The 22,417-nt window shown below is 40.1% G+C and overlaps 1 protein-coding gene across 12 annotated transcripts in view; it reads left to right on the top strand.

Moving 5' to 3' along the window:
• pum2 (pumilio RNA-binding family member 2) overlaps positions 1–22,417 on the top strand; it is a 77,203-nt gene that overhangs the window by 32,934 nt on the left and 21,852 nt on the right. For all 12 annotated transcript variants that reach the window (XR_011979712.1, XR_011979713.1, XR_011979715.1 and 9 more), the window contains 5 exons: positions 8,076–8,193; positions 9,160–9,300; positions 17,005–17,310; positions 17,414–17,641; positions 18,457–18,724. Coding sequence is in view for 8 of the 12 variants with exons in the window: in XM_072679821.1 (XP_072535922.1) it covers positions 8,076–8,193; positions 9,160–9,300; positions 17,005–17,310; positions 17,414–17,641; positions 18,457–18,724 (1,061 nt within the window). In the remaining 4 variants the exon portion in view is untranslated. The remainder of the gene's footprint in view (positions 1–8,075; positions 8,194–9,159; positions 9,301–17,004; positions 17,311–17,413; positions 17,642–18,456; positions 18,725–22,417) is intronic.

Here is a 22,417-nt window from a genome sequence, read left to right as displayed (position 1 = left end):
TCGTCATTGTCCATTTGGAAGGCCCATTTGCACCCAAGCAAACTTCATGGCTGATGTTGCTTCAGTATTTACACACAATGTTCTTCCTCATGATGCCATCTATTTTTTAAAGTGCACAGTCCTTTCTGCAGCAAAATAACCCCACAACATGATGCTGCCACCCCTGTGCTTCACAGTTGGGATGGTGTTCTCAGGCTTGCAAGCTTCCCCTTTTTTCCTCCGAACGTAACGATAGTCATTATGGCCAAACAAGACCCAGACCACAGGACATGTCTCCAAAAATTGGTCTTTGTCCCTGTGTGCATTTGCAAACATTAATCTGTTTTTTTGTGTTTCTGTTGGTGTAATGGCTTCTTCCTGGCAGAGTTGGCCTTTGAGTCCATGTCGATACCGTACTTGTTTCACTGTGGATGACACATTCTTACCAGCTTCAGCCAGTATCTTCACAAGGTCTTTTGTTTTTGTTCTCGGGTTGATATGCACATTTCGGACCAAAGCACGTTCATCTCTGAGACACAGAGACACAGTCTCCTTCCTGAGCGGTATGATGGCTGGACATTCCCATCTTGTTTGTATTTGCGTATAATTGTTTGTACAGGTAAACAAGGCACCCAAGGATGAGCCAGACTTGTGCAAGTCCTGAAAAACTTTCCCCTCTCATTATTCTGGCATTTAGGAAAAATAAATAATTGTGGTAATAAGATAAGATAAGAGAGTCCTTTATTAGTCCCGCAGTGGGGAAATTCCCAGTGTAACAGCAGAAAGGGATAGCAAGACACTCAGTTACAAAAATTTGGATAAATAATTTACACTATATACACAATATAAATAAGAATTAAAAGAGCAATAACAATACTATTTACAGCAAAAGACTCTTAATTGCACATGGGGGGGGGTATTGCACATAGTATTCCCTGAACATGAACATGTGTGTGTAGTTAAGTGTGTGTGTATGTGGTCCGCTGGGAGCAGTGCTGGTTGTGCAGTCTGACGGCAGCAGGAAGGAAGGACCTGCGATACCGCTCCTTCACACACTTGGGGTGAAGCAGCCTGTCGCTAAAGGAGCTGCCCAGTGCTGCCAGAGTCTCATGCATGGGGTGGGAGCTGTTCTCCAGCATGGATGCCAGCTTGGCTGTCATCCTCCTGTCTCCCACCACCTGCACTGGGTCTAAGAAGCACCCCAGGACAGAGCCGGCCCTCTTTGAGTTTGTCCAGTCTCTTCTTATCTCCCGTCGAGATGCTACTGCCCCAGCAGACCACTCCATAAAAGATGGCAGATGCGACCACTGTGTCGAAGAACGTCCTCAGGAGTGCTCCCTGCACTCCAAAGGACCTCAATCTCCTCAGCAGGTAGAGTCTGCTCTGGCCTTTCTTGTAGAGTGAACTTAAAACTTCTAAATTGGAAAAAAGTTAGAAAAAGCTCAGAAGTGAGCAGGAGCTGCTGCAACAGGCTGCCACCTCCGCGGCGCCATCTAATTGACCTAAAACGGGAAAAGTTTATTCTAAATTCATGTCAGACAGTGAGGGGGAAAATGCATATGTGTCTTTATATAGTGTATGTAAATGTCTGGTTTCAACTGTATAGTATCTAATGAGGGGCTGCTGTTGACCCAGAGAAAACTGCTATTGCTATGTTTCCAACTCCTCACAATCTACCATCCTAGTAGTGATTTCTTGGCTTGGTAGTATGGTATTATAAAGTTAATTCTCCACTTTGTTGAGTAGGCAGCTCCTTTGAGCCCTCTCAAACATAAAGGTGCCAAATGGGTATTGACCATTAGCACTATCCACTAAATAAGTTTATTCATAGATTATATGTATTGCTTTATCTTCAAAATCCCACACAATCAAAGAAGTCACTAACGTCATCAACACCTACTCACATATTACCCGATTATTCTATAAACTGGCATAAATCAATTATTTTACCAATATGCGGGAATGCTGTTCTCTAAAACCTCTCCCTTCCATGTACTGCAAATCACATCACATAACTTGAAATAAACATTTTCTCTAGGATTTCTGATTTATTTTGGGTCAATTTCACCCCACTGTCCTTAAATGATGACTTAAATCCACGGATGAACGTACCCATCTCAATTTTAGGGCATATTGCAACAAATCAAAATGACAGTTCTACCAAAGATCAGCTACCTATTCCCTACGGTTCCATTTGAACCAACCAAAAAGTGGTTTGACACACTGAACATTAATAACTCAAAGAAAAAAAAATCACAACTTTACAAAATAATAAAGCTCATGGTGGCCTAGATGCTCTGGACTTCCTTCAATACTACTTTGCAAACAAACTTCATTATTTAATTAAATGAAGACAAGAAGACTACTATAACAATCAATGGCTAGACATAGAACAAAGCTACTGCACTGACATACTCATCAAAGACTTACCATTCCTTTAAAAACTTTTAACACAGCACAAGAACAAATCTCTGCTGCAGTCTGGGATCAAACAGAATTTACTATTTTAATATCTATAAAACTTGCCTAGTTATTGTCCACTTGCTTAGGTAAAGCTTGAAATGTACACTAAATGTGGGCAAGGAAAGAGAGCAAATACTGAAGGGTGAGGGGTACCTCTGTGAACGGTGTGGCTTGCCTTCTCCGATACAGTCCAGCCCGTATAGTGCAGTGCTGCGTATAGTGCTGTCTGTGCAGTTAATAATGTGCAGCTAGAGATGTACGTCTGCATGTCTGTTTTCATGTTCACATGTTCTTCACACAGTGTATTGTTCACACAATACTTTATTATTCATTTTTGTTTGTGGTTTTTGTTTTGTGTTCTCTCTTTCTCTCTGTTCTTTCTCAATGTCACCCTTATCATATCTACTTGTTTTGAGTAATGTTTTGTTACTCTGCAAATAAAAAAAAGAATGAAATGACATTCTGAGGACAACTGCCAAGTTTAAGATAGATAGGCCATTGGAAGGATATGCAGTGTCTAACATTATGTATATGTATATTCACAGGCCAAAACAACAAATCAAACCTTTGATCCTATTAACACAGAAATGTATATTCATACATGTAATGATAGTATGATGTTGAGCCATTGCATTGCATCAATTTTGCATTTGAGCCAGAGGCTCTATGCAAAAGATCTATATGATCAAAAATCATATGTTCACCTTTTTGACACATTGTAACTTGCATTCTCTTGTATCAAGATATATCCAATCAAGCTATAATTTTACAGGTTTTATCTGTAGCCTATTATGTAATTGGATTTCAAAGAACAATTTTATATGTCCGTTATATATAGTATTAGGGGTGTAATGGTACGAGTATTCTTCCTACAAAACTGACGTTAAGTTAATAAATTTTAAATGTAATTAATTTGGCCATAATAAGTAAAAGTAAAAACGTACTGCTTGCAGTTGATTTGGGCACTGAAATAAGTGTCGTTGTAGGGGTAAACGGCTACTCCGCTTTTTGTTTTTGTCTTTTGATAAACCTGTGGACTGTAAACACAATCTAAAATCAGTTAGTAAACGTATGATGCAGTAGATAAGAAATAAAAACAAACTAAACACGGAGACAGTGATGCCTCCAAGGTCCAGGTCAGAAGTCAGGATTTCCCACAAGGGTTGAATATTGAATGACCTCATTGAATAACATCATAGGTAACATCATAGTTAACAATAATTTAAGTGAAAGTTTAATGTCAAATGTTTTGGCAAAAGCCTGTCATTACCCACCAGAGCCCATCAGTAAAGAGCCACAGCATCATTTGTTTTTTAACAATACACAAACATTTTAAACACAAACACCTTATTTGTGGCTGGTGAAGATAAAATATGCACTATGAATATGGGCCACAGGATCATACATGTGTTAAGCATTGCGATAGTCAACACAAGTGTTGGGGCAAAGGGCCCATACATGCACCATGTTCGTAGACGACAGGCCTACACATGCATTATGTTTGCTGGGCGACCGGCCCACACATTCATTGCGATAGCTCGTGCTATGGTCCCATACATTAACAATAGACTAAACAATCTGAATGCAACTTCCCTGCTTAAGTTACTGTAGGCACTAGTAATTGCAGGTAAAGCTGACCACTTTAATTTGCAGAGGTGTCTGGAGATTATAAGTGGTCCTGAAAGGAGGTCAGCGGAAGGTCCAGTCGAGAGTTGGCTTTAAGGTGTCTGAACGCCTGCATTCCATTACCTTTCACCACAGCTTGTAATCGGTAAAAGAGGTGGTCCCAAGAATGCTCCCGCATTTCCGCGCAGGCAAGCTCTGATTCAGCCCAGTGAGAAAGCAGGCTTTGTTCAGATGGAGTGACGTGGCTGCTCTGGATGCTTAAGTCTTCCTTAGGCAGGGTGTGGTCGTTTATATATAGACTTGCTCAAAGTTTCAAATGGTCGGTTGAAACTTCAAGAAATCAAACAAAATTGGAGCTTATGTGGTAACTAGATACACAACTAGATATAAGTTACTTCAAACACAAACATAAAATAAAAAAAATAAAATACTTTATTTTATTTTAGTTTTGAAACGCCTCTTACTCAAGTAAAAAATTCAGAGCATTAAGTTTGTAAAAAGTAACTTCTCAGCTGTTTCTTTTCTCCCTTCTTTTTTTGGAGCTCCGTTCCTTACACAGACACAAATTTAAACTCTGGGCTTGACTTTTCTGTTATGCTTCCTATTTTTTCTCAGCTATATCTATTTATCTGTTTTAGGGTCACCACTATAATATCCTAATTTTGAATTTGAGGCATTAAGTGCATTGTCAATTGACTCGCATTTGTATATACAATGACAGAATTCTCAATTTCAGATAAAACTTAGTTTTGCTTGGTATGTTCACTTGTATTCCACTACAGAGACGAGGTAATGATTATATGGCCTTTTTTCCTGAACAGAGACAGAGGAAAATAAGGGAAAGCTATTTTTTTGCCAAGACTTTAGAAAGAGAATACACATATCAAAATATACATATGTGGGTAAATACACGTGAAACAAATAGAAGTCATGATTTCACACTAATTATGAAAAGAAAGACAGAAATGCATTATGTAAAATGTGACTGCAGGAAAGGATCCATGGGGTATAAGTGAATTTTTCCTGATCCCACAGAACATGTTAAGTGTCTGTATAGGGTGATAATGTCACTGATCCTGGTAGCTCTTCTTATTAGGGCAAAAATGTATGCATCAAGAGTGAACAATTATGTTTTTTTTTGTTTGTTTTTTTTTGGAATAAGTACTCATTTTCACTCCAAAAGAGGGGAGTCCTTTTTGCAACTGTTTTATTGACTTAAACTTGGACCCAGTGCATTTCAAAGGAAAAAGTGTTTGTTTTAGCAGGTTGGGTCAGGATGGATTAACTTTTAAACAACCCGAATATTTTTTACAAAATATGATCTGGAGTCCTCTGCTACAACAGCAATTGACAGTAATGGCAGTAATTTTTATATAACTTAATCAATTGTAAGAGCATTAAATGAGCATCCAGGATGCGATTAGCATCTTATCTGATATAGGATTTGTAAGCAGAGGAGGGCCATGTCCCAAGCAGCATTATTACAGAGATAGGTAGACAGAGTTTGACTCCTCTAGTAGCTGTGCCTATGCGGAAGAATTGACCCGTCTAGCGTGAAGGTGATACTCCAAATTTTTGAATTACTAGGAAAGATTGTGAAACTGTGTGTATGTATGTATGTATGTGTGTGTGTATATATATATATATATATATATATATATATATATATAAAAAACTTTAGACAAGCAAGCAAATGGCAGCGAATGGCCGCGTGATCAGAAAGATGAAACAACAGCATTTGAAAGAAAGTCAAGTTCATCTGCAGACAGGTGGAAGCGGGTGATTGGTTGCATTGTTGCCTGCTGTAGTTCTAGAGTCTCACCTGGTAGAATTTGCGATAAAGCTTTAATATCTCTCCAACTGTTAAGCACAGTGTGACTTCCAATGTGACAGGAAACAGTTCAACTTATTTATCTTATTTAAACATTCATCTTATGGAGTTAGAAATCCCATAAACAAGACCTCAGATTCTTGGCTAACTACAATAACTGTTACTAACTACTTACTATGCAGGGTGCCCAAACCTTTGCTTTGAGCTATTTTGGCTATTTTTAGGAGCCACCGTTCTGATTTAATATAAATGTTAGATGTACAGGGTGGGCCATTTATATGGATACACCTAAATAAAATGGGAATGGTTGGTGATATTAACTTCCTGTTTGTGGCACATTAGTATATGGGAGGGGGAAAACTTTTCAAGATGGCTGGTGACCATGGTGGCCATTTTGAAGTCGGCCATTTTGGATCCAACTTTAGTTTTTTCAATGGGAAGAGGGTCATGTGACACATCAAACTGAGAATTGAGAATTTCACAAGAAAAACAATGTTGTGCTTGGTTTTAACATAACTTTGTTCTTTCATGAGTTATTTAAAAGTTTCTGACCACTTATAAAATGTGTTCAAAGTGCTGCCCATTGTGTTGGATTGTCAATGCAACCCTCTTCTCCCACTCTTCACACACTGATAGCAACACTGCAGAAGAAATGCTAGCACAGCCTTCCAGTATCTGTAGTTTCAGGTGCTGCACATCTCGTATCTTCACAGCATAGACGATTGCCTTCAGATGACCCCGAAGATAAAAGTCTTAGGGGGTCAGATCGGGAGACCTTTGGGGCCATTCAGCTGGCCCACGATGACCAATCCACTTTCCAGGAAACTGTTCATCTAGGAGTGCTTGGACCTGACACCCATAATGTGGTGGTGCACCATCCTGCTGGAAAAACTCAGGGAACGTGCCAGCTTCAGTGCATAAAGAGGGAAACACATCATGTAGCAATTTCAAATATCCAGTGGCCTTGAGGTTTCCATTGATGAAGAATGGCCCCACTATCTTTGTACCCCATATACCACACCATACCATAAATTTTTGTGTTCCAACAGTCTTGGAGGGATCTATCCAATGTGGGTTAGTGTCAGACCAATGGCGTTGGTTTTGTTTGTTAACTTCACCATTCACATAAAAAATTGCCTCATCACTGAACAAAATGTTCTGTGTAAACTGATGGTCCTGTTCCAATTTTTGTTTTGCCCGTTCTGCAAATTCAGTGCGCCGATCTGGGTCATCCTCGTTGAGATGCTGCAGCAGCTGGAGTTTGTAAAGGTGCCATTTGTGAGTAGCTAATATCTGCCGAAGGGATGTTCGACTGATGCCACTCTCCAGTGACATGCGGCGAGTGCTACGCTGTGGGCGTGCTGAATGAAGCTAGGACAGCCACTGATGTTTCTTCATTAGTGACAGTTTTCATGCGTCCACATTTTGGCAAATCCAACACTGAACCAGTTTCACGAAACTTGGCAAGCAGTTTGCTAACTGTAGCATGGGAGATGGGTGGTCTCGTAGGGTGTCTTGCATTGAAATCTGCTGCAATGACCCGGGTACTGTTAACCTCTGCGACATGTCAATGGCTGTAAACAAATAGAAGCTTGTAAATAACTCATGAAACAATAGTTACGTTAAAACCAAGCACATCATTGTTTTTCTTGTGAAATTCTCAATAAGTTTGATGTCACATGACCCTCTTCCCATTGAACAAAAACTAAAGTTGGATCCAAAATTGCAGACTTTAAAATGGCCGCCATGGTCACCATCCATCTTGAAATATACTATATATACTAATGTACACATATACTAATGTGCCACAAACAGGAAGTTAATATCACCAACCGTTCCCATTTTATTTAGGTGTATCCATATAAATGGCCCACCCTGTAGTTTGATTGTATGCAAACTCTAAATCATAAACAAACGCTTCAACAAACGCTAAATAATGAACAACACTGTCCCTAAGCCTAATTTAATGTGGTTATTCAATTATTTATTGAAGAATTAAATCATATCATCTCATATTGTTTTATATTTTTAAGTGGTTGTAATAAAAACAATATGAGCAGCAAAACTACTACAACACAACTAAATATTGAAAACTGAGGATCTTCAAGTTAAAATGGATTTACTATACAGTTGATTTACTCTAATGTGTATTGTAACCACCTCTTTCTCTGGTCAGGTGATGCGTGCAGGTACCAGCCAGCGACCTCTAACTCCAGGGCAGAGCCAGCAGAGTCAGCAAGAGTCTCTTGCCGCAGGTGCACCCAATCCAGCAATGGCCTTCACAAGCATGCCAGGTTTCTCACTCTCTTACTGATTTACAGACATGTTTTATTATATCATGCACTTATCACTAATTCGCACAGCCACACGCCATACGTTTCTCTGAAAACAGCAAACACTTGTATCAAACAAAGCAAGAGCATGACAGTGGGCATGTGTATAAGTTAAGCGGTTATATACTGTATTTTGCCACTGGCCATGTCCAGCCTGCCACTAGAAGGGATGGGTAAAAATGTAACAAAATTGCAATTGGCCAAAATGCTCCTGGCAATATTCTGATTGGATATTTGAGCAATGAGTTCAATTAAAATGACCCATTACCAATGTCTTATGTGGTGGTACGGTAATGTTTTATCAGTAATTTCATAGTTATAAATAAAGTAGTTTTGACTAGGGGGGATTGTGAGTCTTGCTACCTCCCAAGGTTTCTTCCTCTTTTTCCTTGCCACTGTCACCTTGGTCAGTACCTGTCACATACTTTTACTGGATTCCTGTAAAGCTTTTTTGTAACGCCAGTTGTAAGACTTAAATATAATCAGATAAATATGGTTTGTTTTGGTCATTTAACATCCTGACCTCACTAATGCTAGTCTTAACGCAGACTGAAGACTCTTCTTTTTATGTTTGCACTTATGATGTGTGTTTTTCTCTATAGGCATGATGTGTGTGTCTTTATCTAGGTTGCTGCACTTGCATTTGTTTTTGGCAGTGTCTGAGTTTATGGGTAGTTTGGACTTATTTTGTTCTGGCTAGGATTTACTCCCATAATGGACATCAGAGAACTTTGTAAGTCGCTCTGGATAAGAGCGTCTGTTAAGTAGCGTAAAGATAAACTCAGAAAGTACACAGAAAGCAAAAGCATCAATTTTACAGTTCATTGTTCATGAACATTTCCCATCTAGTACATCTTTCCACAATCTACTGGTATTGTGGTTGCAAAAAAGGCACCATATTTAACAGGAATCCTTATTACTTATTAGGATATCAAGTTCTGGCACCAGCTGCTTACTATGACCAGACTGGAACGTTGGTGATGGGCCCTGGGACTCGTACTGGCCTTAGTGGGCCAGTCCGACTAGTCCAGACTCCACTTCTCATCAATCCTGCTGCAGCACAGGCTGGTAAGTAGCCCTCATTTCCTCATTCTTATTAAGTTAAGTTTGGGCGTTCTAGTATAAAAAAAAGAATTTAGTTTCATAAAACATCCTGTAGATACACAAGACCAAAATAGAGGTTTTTGGTAAAATACAGAATTGTACTGTTTAACATGGTAGAGTTTAACAGAATGTTATGGTTGTTTTTCCTGCTCCTGGCACTGGATGCCTGGACTGTGTGCATGAAATCTCAAGAATACCAAAGAATTTTGGAGTGCAATGTAGGGCCCAGAGTCTTTCAGCAGGACAACGACCCAAAGTTTAAAAAAAAAAAAAGGTTTTAAAAACGTTCCTGACAAAGCACTGGAGACTTCTAAAGTGACCAGCAATAAATCCAGATCTAAATCCTACAGAGCGCCTGTGTAGAGATCTCAGAACAGCTGTTGGGAAAAAGGTTCCTTTAAATCAGAAAGACCTGAAGCAGTTGGCAAAGGTGGTCCAAGATTCTAGTAGAGTGGTAAAGGAAACTCATTTATGGTTATAGGAAGCCATGGCTTTCAGTTATTGTAGTTATTATAGTAAATGTGTAGTGCTGTAGGGGAAGAACAAAGAGGTAAAATCGGCATAATGGACAGCACCATTGTTGTACACACAGACACAGGCTAATTCCCTGTCCAGGTAGATCTGAGAATACAACCTCTCTACCAATGAAGGGCGCAAAAACATTTTTGCTTCCTTTATTTAACCAGGATAGTCATATAGATTAAAATCTCTTGTACAAGCGAGCCCTGGCCAAGATAGCAGCCCATAAACAGAGAAACTGCACCCTAAATAACACATATAGAATAGATATACACACATGCAGTTTAATGCATGCAAATAAACTGCTCCATAGTCCATGTGTAGTCCATATATATATTGTAAATTTGAGAGAGCTTTTGTGTGTGTGTGTGTGTGTGTATATATGTATGTGTGTATGTATGTATGTGTATGTGTGTGTGTGTGTGTATATATATATATATATATATATATATATATATATATATATATATATATATATATACACACACACATGCACACACAGTTGCGGGGGAAAAAGTATTTAGCCAGTCACCAATTGTGCAAGTTCTCCCACTTAAAAAAATTTGAGAGGCCAGTAATTGACATCATAGGTAGACCTCAACGATCAGAGACAAAATGAGAAATAAAAATCAGAAAATCACATTGTCTGATTTTTTAAGAATTTATTTGCAAATAATGGTGGACAATAAGTACAAACAAGCAAGATTTCTGGCTGTCATGTCTTCTCTGGCCTCCAATTATTACCTGTAATAATGGCACCTGTTTGAACTCGTTAACAGTATAAAAGACACCTGCCCACAACCTCAAACAGTCACACTCCAAACTCCACTATGGTGAAGACCAAAAAGCTGTCAAAGGACACCAGAAACGCATTGTAGACCTGCACCAGGCTGGGAAGACTGAATCTGCAATAGGCAAGCAGCTTGGTGTGAGGAAATCTACTGTGGGAGCAATAATCTACCTACAAGACCACTGCTAATCTCCCTCGATCAGGGGCTCCACGCAAGATCTCAGCCCATGGGGTCAAAATGATCACAAGAACGGTGAGCAAAAATCCCAGAACCACACGGAGGGACCTAGTGAATGACCTGCAGAAAGCTGGGACCAACGTTACAAAGGCTACCGTCAGTAACCCACTACGCCGCCATGGACTCAGATCTTGCAGTGCCAGACGTGTTCCCCTGCTTAAGCCAGTACATATCCGGACGCGTCTGAAGTTTGCTTGAGAGCATTTGGATGTTCTGGAAGAGTATTGGGAGAATGTGTTATGGTCAGATGAAACCAAAGTAGAAGTGTTTGGTATAAACACAACTCGTTGTGTTTGGAGGAGAGTGAATGCTGAGTTGCATCCAAAGAACACCATACCATCTGTGAAGTATGGGGGTGGCAACATCATGCCTTGGGGCTGTTTCTCTGCAAAGGGACTAGGACGACTGGTCCGTGTACATGAAAGAATGAATGGGGCCATGTATTGTGAGTTTTTGAGTGCAAACCTCCTTCCATCAGCAAGGGCATTGACGATAACGTGGCTGGGTCTTTCAGCATGACAATGATCCCAAGCACACTGCCAGGGCAACAAAGGAGTGGCTTCGTAAGAAGCATTTCAAGGTCCTGGAGTGGCCTAGCCAGTCTCCAGATCTCAACCCCATAGAAAACCTTTGGAGGGAGTTGAAAGTCTGTGTTGCCCTCCCACAGCCCCAAAACATCACTGCTCTAGATGAGATCTGCATGGAGGAATGGGCCAACATACCAGCAATGGTGTGTGCCAACCTTGTGAAGACTTACAGAAAACGTTTGACCTCTGTCATTGCCAATATAACATATATATTATATATTATATATTATATATAACAAAGTATTGAGATGAACTTTTGTTATTGACCAAATACTTATTTTCCACCATTATCTGCAAATAAATTCTTTAAAAATCAGACAATGTGATTTTCAGATTTTTTCTCATTTTGTCTCTCATAGTTGAGGTCTACCTATGATGTCAATAACAGGCCTCTGTCATCTTTTTAAGTGGGAGAACTTGCACAATTGGTGACTGACTAAGTACCTCCCCCCCCCCCCCCACTGTGTGTGTTTGTGTGTGTGTGTGTATATATATATATATATATATATATATATATATATATATATATATATATATATATATAATATATATGTACACACACACACATATATATATGTTTGTGTGTGTGTGTATAAAATATCATCTGCATAAAATACCTATTGGCATTATTGTCAGGGTGTCTAAAATTAAACCCTGTGGCATCTAAGCACTGGCAACTAGCTTCTCGAGCAGAACCCTGTCAAAATATACACACTGACATCTGTTTAAGTAATTTAAAACCCAGCAATAGCACAGACAGTCCAGTGCTACACAAATAAAAGCATGATATAATGACATGACTGAATATAATTTCCTATCAAGAGCATGAATTACATCAAGTGCTTTGGTGGTGATTGTTATAGTACTAGTTTTTTTTTTTGTTTTTCAAGAAAACCTGATAGAATATTCCTACTAGTTAAAATTGCTTCTAGACTAAAAACTAAGGACCACCAATGGTCTGAAACTTAGGATTTGTGAATTTGTTTTGCCAATACTGACAATTTAGAAATGGGCGATCTAAAGGGATCCCCCCGATAATTGTCTAAAGGGATCCCCCCCTTTTAGCATTGACTAAACTAGATTTCCAAACATCAAACACAATTTTCTGCTTTCATGTCTAATGATTGAAGATATACAGTGGGGGGAAAAAAAGTATTTAGTCAGTCACCAATTGTGCAAGTTCTCCCACTTAAAAAGATGAGCGAGGCCTGTAATTGACATCATAGGTAGACCTCAACTATGAAAGACAAAATGAGAAAAAAAATCTGAAAATCACACTTTCTGATTTTTAAAGAATTTATTTGCAAATAATGGTGGAAAATAAGTATTTGGTCAATAACAAAAGTTCATCTCAATACTTTGTTATATATCCTTTGTTGGCAATGACAGAGGTCAAACCATTTTCTGCAAGTCTTCACAAGGTTGGCACACACTATTGCTGGTATGTTGGCCCATTCCTCCATGCAGATCTCCTCTAGAGCGGTGATGTTTTGGGGCTGTCGGCGGGCAACACGGACTTTCAACTCCCTCCAAAGGTTTTCTATGGTGTTGAGATCTGGAGACTGACTAGGCCACTCCAGGACCTTGAAATGCTTCTTATGAAGCCACTCCTTTGTTGCCCTGGCAGCGTGCTTGGGATCATTGTCATGCTGAAAGACCCAGCCACGTTTCATCTTCAATGCCCTTGCTGATGGAAGGAGGTTTGCACTCAAAATCTCACAATACATGGCCCCATTCATTCTTTCATGTACACGGACCAGTCGTCCTAGTCCCTTTGCAGAGAAACAGCCCCAAAGCATGATGTTGCCACCCCCATGCTTCACAGTTATGTTGTTCTTTGGATGCAACTCGGCATTCACTCTCCTCCAAACACGACGAGTTGTGTTTGTACCAAACAGTTCTACTTTGGTTTCATCTGACCATAAGACATTCTCCCAATACTCTTCCGGAACATCCAAATGCTCTCAAGCAAACTTCAGACGCGCCTGGATATGTACTGGCTTAAGCAGGGGAACACGTCTGGCACTGGCGAGTCCCTGGCGGCGTAGTGTGTTACTGACGGTAGCATTTGTAACGTTGGTCCCAGCTTTCTGCAGGTCATTCACTAGGTCCCCTCGTGTGGTTCTGGGATTTTTTCTCACTGTTCTTGTGATCATTTTGACCCCATGGGCTGAGATCTTGCATGGAGCCCCTGATCGAGGGAGATTAGCAGTGGTCTAGTAGGTCTCCCATTTTCTGATTATTGCTCCCACAGTAGATTTCCTCACACCAAGCTGCTTGCCTATTGCAGATTCAGTCTTCCCAGCCTGGTGCAGGTCTACAATGTGTTTCTGGTGTCCTTTGACAGCTCTTTGGTCTTCACCATAGTGGAGTTTGGAGTGTGACTGTTTGAGGTTGTGGGCAGGTGTCTTTTATACTGTTAACGAGTTCAAACAGGTGCCTTTAATACAGGTAATGAGTGGAGGACAGACAAGCCTCTTCAAGAAGTTACAGGTCTGTGACAGCTAGAAATCTTGCTTGTTTGTAGGTGACACATTCTTATTTTCCATCATTATTTGCAAATAAATTCTTTAAAAATCAGACAATGTGATTTTCTAATAGTTCTAATAGTTTCTAATAATGTGATTTTCTGATAGTTGAGGTCTACCTATGATGTCAATTACAGGCCTCTCTCATTTTTTTTTAAGTGAGAGAATTTGCACAATTGGTGACTGACTAAATACTTTTTTCCCCCACTGTAAGTAAGTGGGTCAACAATATCCGCAGCGGGTTTTACAAATTAAGGCTCAGTCATGTCAGACCCTGCAGATTTGCAGAATGCTCATTAAAACAATTCACCATTGCATTCTATCTGTAACATTTTGTTTGTTTATAGTTAGTTGTTTTGGCAAACTACAGGATAAAGACATAAAGAAACTGAGTTTTAGATTTAGGCATTTTACAATTCAATTTTACAATTTACAGCTACTTCACACTGAGTAACTTTGAGGCTCATTTGTTAAAATAAGATCAATTAAAGTAGATTTTTGGCCTTGTAGAGGCATTTACAAGATGCATTACATTTACTAAATCACAGTGTTTTTATTTTATTTAAAACTGGGGTCATCCTGTCCCAAGTAATTAGCTCTCTTTAGAAGATATATCAGAACCAACAAGAATCAGATGGCTACCTTTTCCATATTTTCAAAATGTATTGTACATTGTTTCTGAATTGACAGTGATTTTATAACAGAAGCATGAAGTTCTGACTTTACATAAGTTGCTATGCCACCTCCTTTACTTTTCCCATCAGGACGAAAAAACTTTATACCCACAGTATAGTAAAATAACATTGCCTGAAATAAACATTTTTAAGCCAGGTCTCAGACAAAACTAAAATGTCTTAGCCCAAATTGTCACATAATCTAACTTTGGCACCAATCTGTGCATTCAAATGCAGTAATCCAAGGTCAGTCCTGTTGAAGTTCAGAGGAGTCAAAAAACGGTTCAGTTTGGAATGATACAGGATACAGGAGACTTTGTCATTCGCATCACATGTGATGGAACAAAATTGTGATCTCAAGTCCCAGTTACACCCAAATAGCAATATTAAATAAATAAAATAATAAAATATTAGAAGGGTAGGCATAAATAGGAAAAGTACAGAAATTAAAAAAGGTAGCAGCAATATGACCACAATAAATGAAAGGAGTGTTGCAGCATGAATGAATAAGTAGCAATAACATAGTGTCCAAGTGTAGATAAAGTGTCAAGTGTGGGAAAGTGTCTAAGTTTTTTGGCAAACCCAAAAACTCATACAGAGCCTACATTGCACATTGCCTCAATGTGCAATAAAATGTATAATCAAGATGGGGCCATTAGTAACAATGCATTATTTGAGTCTGATCAAGCTTTTGAAGCTTGATCCGCTTGTGTGTGGGAGAGTGACATCATTGGGTGTGAGGTGTGCACTGTGTAGTGTGTTAGGTATTCTGTGTGTGAGAGAGAGAGAGAGAGAGAGAGAGAGGTGTCCAGTGTGTGTTAAATTCCAGGTGGTTGCTATTGGGTTTCTAAGTGGTTGCTAGGGCATCGCTATGGTATCCAAGTTACTTTCTGTGGTGTTGGAGAGACGTGTGCAAGAGTGATCGTCATAGTGTTACTAGGTGGTTTTAAAAAAAAGCAGCAGCACACCTTGCAGGTATAGGTTCTACTACACTGTAAAGATTTATGGTTTTAGCGTTCAATCATAGAACCCTAATAATAAGAAAATGAAGAACATTACATTGGCTTTCCCAACCCCAATTTAATAATAAGAATTACAAAATAACAAAGAACTAATTTAAGAAGAATATGAACAAAACGAAGAACTGTAGGTTTGGCCTTTTCCAAGCCAACTTAAGAAGAACACAAAGACTAGTAAATTGACTTTCCCAATTTAACAAAATAAGAAGACAATGAAGAACAATACGTAAGCTTTTACTAGCCAGCTTAAAAAGAAGTAAACAACAAACTGTGCGTTGGCATTTCCAAGCCAACTTACTTATAAATAATACTAATCTTAATAATAATAATAAGAAGAAGAAAACAAACAACAAACCAACAAGATTTGACAAGCCAACTTCTTAATAAGAAAACAAAGAACAGAAAGTTGGTGTAATGTGGTGGTCACCTATAGCGAGGTACCAACGGCCCCAAGTGCAGAGCAGGCAAAACTGAAGAGAAAATAGTCACCCGGGAATAGAACCCAGGCCTTTCGTTGTGAGACGGACACTATGTTGCTTGTCTAAAGCATCAGTTATGAGAGCGGCCAACAAACGCAAACTAATAGGGTTTGAAAATGGGTGGAGAGAAAACAAACTAAGGTAGCTTAGAACTGTGAACCATGCTTATATGGTGCTGTATTGTGCGAGAGCATGTCAGTAAATTTGTGGGTGCAGTATTGTGCAGCACCCTTGTAATGAAAAGGGTGTTGTAATAAAAAGAACAGTTGGCTTTGGCAAGAATCAGCACTTATAATCAGCACACCAAAAATCAAAACGAGTTTGCTCCTCTGGTGCTCGGAATAAACACACCAAAAACAACAGGGCTTTGTGCCCTAGTGCCAGTCCTTTGGATAAAACTAAAGCTACATACCTCTACAACTGACCCCCCCCTGCATAATACTATATGGTACTGTGCAAAAGTAGTAGCGAGAATGTACTTTTTCAGTAAATTTATTGCTGCAATGGCTAGAAGTGTTAGAAGTGTCTCTGTGTGTCAAGGCCACTATGTTAATGTTTGCAATTCATCCAGCAGTACACCTTTTTATAATGAATTATTGAATTTACACTGTGTTTTTTTTTAACACCATACTGTATACATATATAAAAGTGAGTTGACATGTATCGGTGGACAATTTCTTGAGTTTTACCAGAGTGTCACTTTAATCAAAACTAATGTTTGTTGTGTTAATGGTGTCTAGTTAACTTGCTTCTTTTGAGCTTGGTGTTATTGTTTTTCTATTCACACTCTTGTGGATTTTTTTTTTTTCTCTCTCCCCCTCTTTCTTGATCTAGCTGTGGCCGCATCAGCCTCTGGGTCTGGTAGCAACATGTCTGCCCCAACCAATGGTCTCTACCGATCTATGGGCTGCCAGCAGCCTCAACAACCCCAGCCCCAACAGCAACCACTACCACCCTCTACTGGTGTGCCATCCAATTCTTTCTATGGCTCAGGCTCAGTGGCACCAAGCTCCCAAAACAATTCTCTGTTTTCCCATACAAGTGCAGCCCCACCACCTAGCTCCTCACTGGGCTTCAGCAGCACGGGTGGCTCCCTAGGTGTGGGACTTGGGTCTGCTTTTGGAGCCTTTGGCTCTTCAGGTGAGAGAAACCAGGTTAATTTAGGGGGCTAGAAAGCTCTTAAGATAAATTTATTTGAATTTATATATAGAGTTTTAAATGTTTTTTTTGGTCTCCATTGCAGGCTCCAGCTCCACCAACAATTCTACTCGCAGAGACTCCCTGTTGGCCAGCTCAGACTTATATAAACGTGGTAGTAGTAGCAGCTTGACCCCAATTGGACAGCCTTTTTTCAATAGCCTGGGCTACTCCTCTTCTCCCAGTCCAATTGGCCTAACACCTGGTCATTCTCCTCTTACACCTCCACCCTCACTGCCTTCTTCCTATGGATCATCATCCAGTCTTCATTTGGGTATGTTCTCCTTACTGCAATCTGGTTGAAGTTTTTTGTTACCCTATTAGTGTGAGTGAATTAATGTTACTGTGCGGAATAACAAATATTTTAACATGTTAATATGTGTCTATAACGTTAGAACTTATAGAACTTCATAAGAAGTGTCATAATTACGAGAACACAAAAGGAAATTAAGATTCAAGATCAAGACTTTTATTGTGATAGGCACATTTAACAGATTTACCATGTACAATTATTTTTTCTTTAATAATTCGTCTCTGATAAAAGTTATTAAGTTTAAAAAAGTGAAAAAAACTTGAAAAGTGAAAATGTAGACACAAATAGGTAGCTTAGAACTGTTAACCATGCTATATTGTGCGAGAGCATGTCAGTACCGTTACATGTGCAGTATTGTGCTAAATTGTAATAAAGTTTGTAATAAAGTGTGCTTGATGGCCCATGAATAGAAACTGTTTGTGGGTCTTGTTGTCCTGGACACTCCTATAGTATCTGCCATAAGGCAGACGTGTGATCAGGCTGTGTTGGTGGGTGTGTACTGTCGCTGAAGATGTGCCCTCCTAATAGCCCAGGTGTAGTTAATGTCAAGTAGTGAGTGAGGCTTCTCCTGAGATGGACTGTGCGGTAATGATCAAACACTGGAGGGCCTTCCTTTCCAAGACAGTACAGTTTCCATTCCAAACTATGGTAAGTCTGGTTACGACACTCTCGACACCCCCCCCCCCCACCCCCAGTTCTCCTTGGGTCAGCAGCCAACTCCTTGGTGTTGTGCAAAATTAAAATATATGTTCAACGCTTGAAACATGTCTCTACAGGTGGTCTACCGAATGGCAGTGGCCGCTATATTTCAGCTGCCCCAGGCGCTGAGGCGAAGTACAGGAGCACAGGTGGCACCTCAAGCCTGTTCAGCTCTACCAGCCAGCTATTCCCCCCTCCTCGGGTGCGCTACAGCCGCTCAGATGTGATGCCTTCAGGCCGCAGCCGCTTACTGGAAGACTTCCGCAACAATCGTTTTCCAAACCTGCAGCTCCGAGACCTGCCTGGACACATGGTAGAATTTTCCCAGGACCAGCATGGCTCCAGGTAAGTGACATTATGCACTGCTAATTTCAAATTTCTTTTATGAAAAATACCAACTTATGAATTGATATGGTATACTTCAAAAAAAAAATTTATTTGCACAAAAAGATGACATAGGATAGATAGGAATTTGGAATTATGTGATTCAGAATTAATGTCAAAAGAATGGATGAACAATACAATAAAGATCAATAATTTCAACAGTTCAGCAGAAATAAAGCAACTCTTAAACATTTTGGAGCATTTCTAAAATTAACAGTAATTATAATGATATATGCAGGGGCAACAATGTACTTACAGCAATGTACATATATGCAGCAATGTACATACAGCATACACTATATGTTTAAATGTTTGTGGACAACCATTTCTGTGAAAGCATTCAGCTACTTTAATTTGCACCCATTGACTGATGTGCAAATTCACACACCGCTAGTAGTCTGGGTGCTCGACATGAGCCTGATTGGCCTCCAGGGGGCCCTGTAGCAAAGGCCACATGGCTGACCTTGAAACTTCTAAAAACATAATAAAAAATAAATAAAATGTTGACAAAGCTTTGTTGTTTCCCTAATTCCTTGTCGGACACCACAGATTTAACCGAACGGCGAGCGACTCTGCCATTTGGAGAACCGGTGGAAGTTCATTCTATCACTTCGGTGCCAGGACATAAAAAAGCCTGGACAGCATATGCTGTGGGCCCTCCTGATGACCCTGGTCCTGTAGTTGTACTGCAGTGAGGGGAAGGCTGCTCCGGAAACACGTTGGAGAACCTTCCTGTTCTGAGCGTTGCAGTTTCCGTACCAGGCTGTGATGGAGCTGGTAAGAATGCTCTTGATTGTACTCCTGATCTCACGCTGGGTTGTTATCCTCATTCTCAGCTCATCCAGCTTGTTTTCAAGGAGCCTTTAGCCTAGCATGTAGCCCACCTCTCTTGCCTCCTTCCGCCTTGGGAGCTCTGTCCGTCCACTGCATCGTCTTCCGGGGGACGGTGCTGCTGAGCCTTGCTGTCTGGTGTTGGTGGTGTCCGACCGCAAAAGAAAGTCCAAATCAGTTCATAATTAACTTTACCAAATTCCAGAAGTGCCTCTCTACTGTAACTAACTGTTCTGGAGGAGAACTGTATGTGTAAAGTAAATAGGTTAAATAATAATATAATAGGTTAAAATAAATAAGAAATAGTGTCAGTTGCCAGAAGAACATACAAAGACGTTTGCCCTGGTGGGGGCCATCTTGGATCATCAATTTTGTAGACAATACCACAGTGGTTGGCCACTTTAGCAATGATAATGAATCAACCTACAGTGAGGAGATCCAGCACTTGGCAGCATGGTGCTCCACCAACAATTTCTCTCAAAACAGAGAGGACCAAAGAGTTCATTGTGGACTACTGGAAAACCAAAAACTACACACATTCTCTTGTCCTAATCAATGGGACCAAGGTTACCTATCCTGCTGCTAGTCAACGTTTGCTCCCTTGAAAACAAGCTGGATGAGCTAAGAATGAGGATAACAACCCAGCGTGAGATCAGGAGTACAATCAAGAGTATTCTTACCAGCTCCATCACAGCCTGGTATGGAAACTGCACCGCTCAGAACAGGACAGTTCTCCAACTGCAGTACAACTACAGGACCAGGGTCATCAGGAGGGCGCACAGCATATTATATACTTTGGAGTAAACTGCAAAGTAAGAATTTCATTGTACAGTCTAACTGCTTGTTTCTGCTGTGCATAGGACAAACTCTTGAATCTTGAATGTTGGATCTATGCAGAGCCAAACAGTCTTGAGTATAAGAGGAAGAAGTGCACAGAGCTCAGAACACAGCCTTGTGGCACTCTGGTGTCCAAACAGAGACTGGAGGACTTGTGACCACCCAACTAACAGAGCTAACGGACACTATTAAAAACAGCAAACAGTGCAGATGACATTTAACGCTGACCAAAAGTACAGCAGCAATGGTCAGAAAGCTAAAGGACTTGAGTTGAGTTTTTAGCGCTAGATAAGCCGCCCTTCTTGGTGTTTTTCTTTGAGCTCCACTGTGCAGGTTTGTGGCTCTCACAGTGACTGCTCTGAGTTTGATGTTTTAAGTGGTTGATTTCAAAAAGTTAAGTACATTTCATGTTGAGAGAATGCATAATACATTACAAAAGCCCTGCATGATAAGGGATCTTCAAGTTTGCCTAGGAAGGGTAATGTAGCATCCCATCTCATCGCTCGCCGTCTTCAAACGCAGACTGAAAACCCACCTCTTCCAAGAGTATCTTCACTGGTGACTTGTTTTGATGTGTCTTTGAATTTTAGTCTATAAAAATTAGCTATGGTTATTCTTGAGTAAACAGCGAAACACTTTTGTAAGTCGCTCTGGACAAGAGTGTCTGCTAAATGCTGTAAATGTAAATGAAAAGAGAATTTTGGACCTGCCAGTTGTAGCCCCTTTCCTGGAGACGTCTGTGTGTGATGACTTTTAATGCAGTGATGCCAGCCTCAGTCCAAGTTCTTCAATCAACTTTTCTTGACAATCCTTTCAAGGCTGAGGTCAGCCCTTTGATACTGCACTCTTCAAACTGCCTTTTCAGCAGTGGCCTTCTGTGGCTTACCCTCTTTGTGGAGGATGTTGATAATTGCCTTCTGGAAAACTGTCAAGTTTTATTTTTTTATCATACTCAAAATTTTAGAGATGCACCAATGTAGTGTTTTGTATGTATAAAGCACATTCTGCTCTTAATAATGCAGATAATAGTCTCTGTGATTCTCATATGTAACAACATCCAAAAGCGTATTCCTCTCAGTGGCACTAACAGTCATGCAGCTGAAACGGCAGTTATTTTCAAGCAGTTGTTTTCCCTGTTACAACATGGGTTGGTATGTGGTGATTGGCATCACAGTGGTGTAATCAGTCTGAGGTGGGGCTGTGTCATACTTCTTTTGTGTTAATGTACACATGGTTCAGTGTGTTGCAATTTGGGTAGTATAGGTGATTTATACAGACAAATCCAGTACAAAAGTTTAGTCATTAGTTAATATTAGCCTAAGTGTTAGTGTAACGAGTGTTAATATGTGTTAATATTAAGAGTCAGGGTTTTAACCTTGATCTGTTGACGAGATTTATTTCTTACCCATCCACATAATTGAATTCAGGTGTTTAATCAATTCCATGGCCACAGGTGTACAAAACCAAGCAGCTATGCATGCAGATTGCGTCTACAAATATTTGCTGAAAGAATGGGTTCCTCTTACATCACCAAGTACAATGCAAAGTGTCGGATGCAGTGGTGTAAAGCATACTGCCACTGGTGAAAAAGTGAAAAGCCATTAAGCAAGCCAGCTGCATGTTTGTCAATTTCTACCTGCCATTAATTTGGAGATTACAAAAGATTCACACTCCAAGTGTAAAATCATGCAGGTCTAAGACTTCTGAGAGCTCTAAGGCACCTCCTGCCCTGGTTAGAGCTGCATTTGCGATGCAAGAGTAAGAGTTGCACAAGTTTGTCTGCAAACTACTTTAGAATCTATTCAACAGGAAAGGAAATTAATGTTGCTATCGCAGAGGCAGGCACTCTAGAGGCAGGACTAATTGGAAAAGGTCTCTGCTAGAACAGTCACTAACCATGTTTCTCAAAAAGACAAGCTACTACGTATAGCTGACTATGAGACCAGAGTAGCATCGCCAGCTTAAAGCCAGCTTTCACCCCACAGT

Source organism: Salminus brasiliensis, chromosome 1 (genome assembly GCF_030463535.1).
Source record: "Salminus brasiliensis chromosome 1, fSalBra1.hap2, whole genome shotgun sequence".
NCBI lineage: Eukaryota > Metazoa > Chordata > Actinopteri > Characiformes > Bryconidae > Salminus > Salminus brasiliensis.
Note: the sequence above shows the minus strand (reverse complement) of the source record. Positions and strands in the feature narration are given on the sequence as shown.